The sequence below is a fragment of the Diuraphis noxia genome, unplaced genomic scaffold (assembly GCF_037042655.1).
Source record: "Diuraphis noxia isolate RWA-SAM2 unplaced genomic scaffold, SU_Dnox_SAM2 contig0004, whole genome shotgun sequence".
NCBI lineage: Eukaryota > Metazoa > Arthropoda > Insecta > Hemiptera > Aphididae > Diuraphis > Diuraphis noxia.
The window spans coordinates 17,993,289-17,997,814 of record NW_028301714.1 but is presented as its reverse complement, the minus strand read 5'-3'; the positions used below and the strand labels follow the sequence as shown (position 1 = coordinate 17,997,814).

The 4,526-nt window shown below is 26.6% G+C and overlaps 1 protein-coding gene across 1 annotated transcript; it reads left to right on the top strand.

Moving 5' to 3' along the window:
- The first annotated feature begins 260 nt into the window (after window positions 1-260).
- LOC149055800 (uncharacterized) lies at window positions 261-2,705 on the top strand. Its single transcript, XM_089227391.1, has 7 exons — window positions 261-369; window positions 534-687; window positions 807-1,258; window positions 1,326-1,494; window positions 1,583-1,767; window positions 1,832-2,000; window positions 2,110-2,705. The coding sequence occupies exons 1-7, from the start codon at window positions 301-303 to the stop codon at window positions 2,568-2,570; spliced, it is 1,659 nt and encodes a 552-aa protein (XP_089083517.1). The 5' UTR covers window positions 261-300; the 3' UTR covers window positions 2,571-2,705.
- Window positions 2,706-4,526: the final 1,821 nt, after the last annotated feature.

Genomic DNA, 4,526 nt, shown 5'->3' with positions numbered 1-4,526 from the left:
TTATAGCGAAGAAGTTGTTAATCGTAATTGTATTTGTAATGTAGATGAATTTAGTGGACCTCCAATAAATATAACTAAAATGTCATCTGGTCAAAAAATGATCCGTTTAAAAGAGTATTATTAATTACATTAATAATTGTTATTAACCAATTATGCTTTAAACGTATTTGTATTTAGGTTTATTTATCATCATGTATAACTTCTAAAATATATATAGGTACTACATTAATGTTCTCTTTTTTTTTGATTAAACTATATAGATTCTGTTGTTTTTGTTTCAAATTATAATTATAAATCAAGATGGCTAATAGTAATGACAATCCTAATACACATCATGTCAATTTTTATGATGAAGATTCCTCTTGTCATGTATGTGCTATTTTAATTTTTTTTAAATAAAATTGTTATTATATTATTTTATTGTTTATACTTTACAACTTAGTAAATTAATGTTATCCATTCCTAGTTCTTATAGTACTGAAACCAGTAACAATTCATTACTTACCTAAATATTTATTTCATTGCTTATGTAGTTAACTGAAATTGGTCAGTTACCTGATTTATCAAGTAACGAGCATGCTGCTGTAAATGAAATGTTGGATTATAATTACCCATATGATGAATTACCACAACTTAAAGAACTACTTAAAAAATGGGGTTTACAGTGTGTATATCAAACCTGTGTGGGTAAGAATTCCATTTAGTTCTAAATTTAGTATACTATTTACAATAAAATATTCTTAATAAATCTAAAAATTTTAAACTAATATATTTTTGTTGTAATTTTTATTGCAATTTTTATGTAGATCAATTGATAGATATTAAAGTTCTAGCTATTATGAAAACGTATCATGTCGAGAAACTATTATCAACATTTCCTTGGGGAATAATTTTTAAATTTGAAGATGAACTTACAAAATGGCAAACAAATGCTAGTATTGTAAGCAATGACCACAATAGTAGTACAAATTTGGGTGAAATTGTGTTGTGCCCTTCAAGCAAACCAATTGTAGAAGATACTCAAAAATCATCAAATATCAAATATCAATTGAAAGTGGATGAAGTTTTAAACTCTACTACACAAGGTGCTCTAATATTAAATTATTATGAGAAAAATAATAAATTGAATGATGGCATTCGATCGACGCTGGTCGATATCCTCATTGGACGTGTCCTAACACAAAAATTACCAATGTCTGTCATCTTGGCAGAATCAATTGCCGATCAAATTGTAGTGATGTTTAAATCAGAAGTAAAGGTAATTATTGGAATTGATTCACTATGATTACTGTTAAATAATTATTTAATTGTATGTGTATCTACAGGATGTATATTTTATGAAAATTGGAAATAATAAGAATCCAAAAGGAAAATTATATGCCAAATATTATAATTGCTTAAGAAATTTAAAAAACAATGGATTAGTCCCCAGTACAGCGGTCAAACATAAAACATATAATGACAAGAAAACCAACTGGACTGAAAGAGAATTTGGTAAATTTTATTGAATGTATCTAATTGAAGATGCTTATTAATCCATATATATACCTTTTTTTGTGTATAAAATATTCCATATTTTTAGTTTCTGAAATTGAAATAGATGGCATACTAGATGCTCTTAAACATGGTTCAAGTACATATCCAGAATTAGAGTCAATGTGGAAGGCAACCATAAACTATCGTCTAAATAACATAAAATGTGCTACGTCAACAGCAGAAATTTTAAAAAGCTGGAAACATTATTTAATCCCTTATGGACATAAACTAGTAAATAATTAACATGTTTAGTGAATAAAATACATAATTTAATATTTATCAAATTATGTTTCAGATTGATATTGATTTTAACGCTTTATTTCCAAATACTAATAATATTTACCAAGATTTCAATGATAAAGCAGAAAAAATTATGAAACTGCTTGATGAAAAAGTCAAAGATACTAATTGCCGTAAAATATTAGAAAATGTATCAAATAATAATGACATTGATATAAACGAAAGTAAGATATTCAATTAAACAATAATTGTATTTTACTTTATTGTGTAAACTATATTCATTTGTATCTTACATATCTTTTGATAATGAATCTTTAAAATTTTAAATTATAGATGTCAAAAATGCTGCACTATTTTATTTATTGCATGCTATGTTTGCGCCTACGTCAAAAAAGGTAACTAAAGACAGTAACGGCAAGAAAAATATTACTAAATATTCTATCAAAGATTCTCAAGATAGCTTTATAGTATTTAAAGAATCTGTAGAAGCCCAGCAACATCACCTTGAGCAACTTCGAAACCAAGGGATTCCTATACAACCATTTATCGTGATTGTCGGTACAATAAATGTTCAAAAGGAAATATTGGTATACTTTGACTCGGTCATGTATAAGGTGCATTCAGTGCTCAGATCCATTGAAGTATGCTTTAAAATATTCCAATTGTTTAATCTAGAATATCCGTCTGAATCTTCTATTGTATGGTTGTTTATTCAAAAATATTTCTTTTGTATACATTCAAGATATGATAAACCTTTCCCTAAATTGGTTCAAATTTTAGCTGAACTTCAATAAATAGTAATTGTATTTTAAAAATGTAAAATACAGAAGTACTTTTTTAGAGTATATCTATACTGCGTTTTTATTTTAATAATTATTTGCATAAAAAATTGTAATATTTAACTAAATATCAAAACCTAAATTCAATAAAATTACAATATACATGTTTTGTAAACCCCCCACAAAAAAAAATTCTGGATCCAGCCTTGATAATTATGATAAGATAATTGTTAATTTAGTGCTGATAAAGATATTTAATTAATAATTTCAAGTATCAATTTAACAATATATTTGTCAATAATACAATGCTGATATTCATTTAACAATGGAAAATGGATGAATAAGTAATAATTATTATTACGGTGATAAGATTATTGTCAATGTAATGATGAAAAATAAATTGAATTAACAGTTTCAACTATCAATTTAACAATATATTTGTCAATAATACAATGCTGATATTCATTTAACAATGGAAAATGGATGAATAAGTAATAATTATTATTACGGTGATAAGATTATTGTCAATGTAATGATGAAAAATAAATTGAATTAACAGTTTCAACTATCATTTTAACAATATATTTGTCAATAATACAATGCTATATTATTAGAATTATTGTCTCATTAACAATTTTATACTTGTTGGTTTGACAATTATCTTATTAGCTGTATATCAACAAGATTATTGTCAATCCAACATAGTTTTTTGTTAATATGATCGTGGTTTTTTTTTCAGTGTATTAACAATAAATAAATAAAAATTGATAACAAATAAGTGAAACAAATACATATACCTATCATCCATACGACATCTAATTATAACTATATTAGGGAATATATCTTTCACGCTTGAATGCAGTTGCGCACAGAGGTATTTTAAGAGCACATGCAGTTAAACAAAGTTAGCCATCCACCCACCCAATTTTTATTTATAACAAATATTTTCATTTATTATTCACTGTAATTCAAAGAAATCAATTAGTATAGACTTTAGTTTATGTTATAAATTTTTTAATTTCCCTGTGAAACCTGCATTAGTGCACACCCAGCCCCCTCGAGAACACGTGCAGTTGCATTTCTTGCTAACCTGTCTAGGCGCCACTGCTTGAATGAATTGCCGTTTCGAAATCGATTACTAGTGTGATCTTGGTTGCAAACATTTGTTTAGCGATTGACATTTTTCACGAAGTATTTCCCAAATTTCTGTATAATATGTATTATTCTTATTTGGAAGCAAACAGAAAACGACTGATACAAATACACCATTACGATATGCGTGAATACTGAATAGGTAATTGGTGAAAAAATTTCGTACAGTATTTAAATGTACCATCAACGTTTAAGGTCTGAGAATCACACATAAAAATTAAATTTGAATCACATGAAAATATGGTTATATGATCTAATGGGTCATTTTTTATAATAATTATTCGTTTTTCACCGTTATCGGCTTGGTGTTATTAATATATTCATGTACTTCAGAAATTTATTTTGGATCTCTAGTTCATCAACATAAACATAATACATTTTTATTTATGACATCCCCCCCCCATACCAAATTCCTGCGCACGCCACTGCGATCAGTTATATAATCAAGTCCCTTTCATTTTATCCCGTTGCCAATCTTTTGTCGAATAATAATATTGGTGTCAATTTTTTCATGTAAATGTGTTCCCTGATTCCCGTGAAAAATTTTAATCAACGTCAATAGTGTATAATTTTGCTATACACGTTTTTCGTATGCATTTCCATCCAATTTCCCCAGATATTAATTCTGTATACTTAGAACATTTATAATTACTCTTTACTAACAGCACATTTCCTCGTTGACTGTACACAACACTTATTTTACTGGCCATATTTAAATAAAACTTAATTAAATAGATAATAATATAAAGTTATAATTTAAGCAACAATATAATTTTAAAAATTATATTTTAAGCAACTACTACTCAGAGAATGTATAAA

Excerpts from the sequence above, each read along its gene's own strand:
- LOC149055800 (XM_089227391.1), top strand. The coding sequence starts at position 301 with ATGGCTAATAGTAATGACAATCCTAATACACATCATGTCAATTTTTAT. Across the intron at positions 1,259-1,325 it reads TGTTTAAATCAGAAGTAAAG|GATGTATATTTTATGAAAAT; the intron begins GTAATTATTGGA and ends GTGTATCTACAG. Across the intron at positions 1,768-1,831 it reads TCCCTTATGGACATAAACTA|ATTGATATTGATTTTAACGC; the intron begins GTAAATAATTAA and ends ATTATGTTTCAG.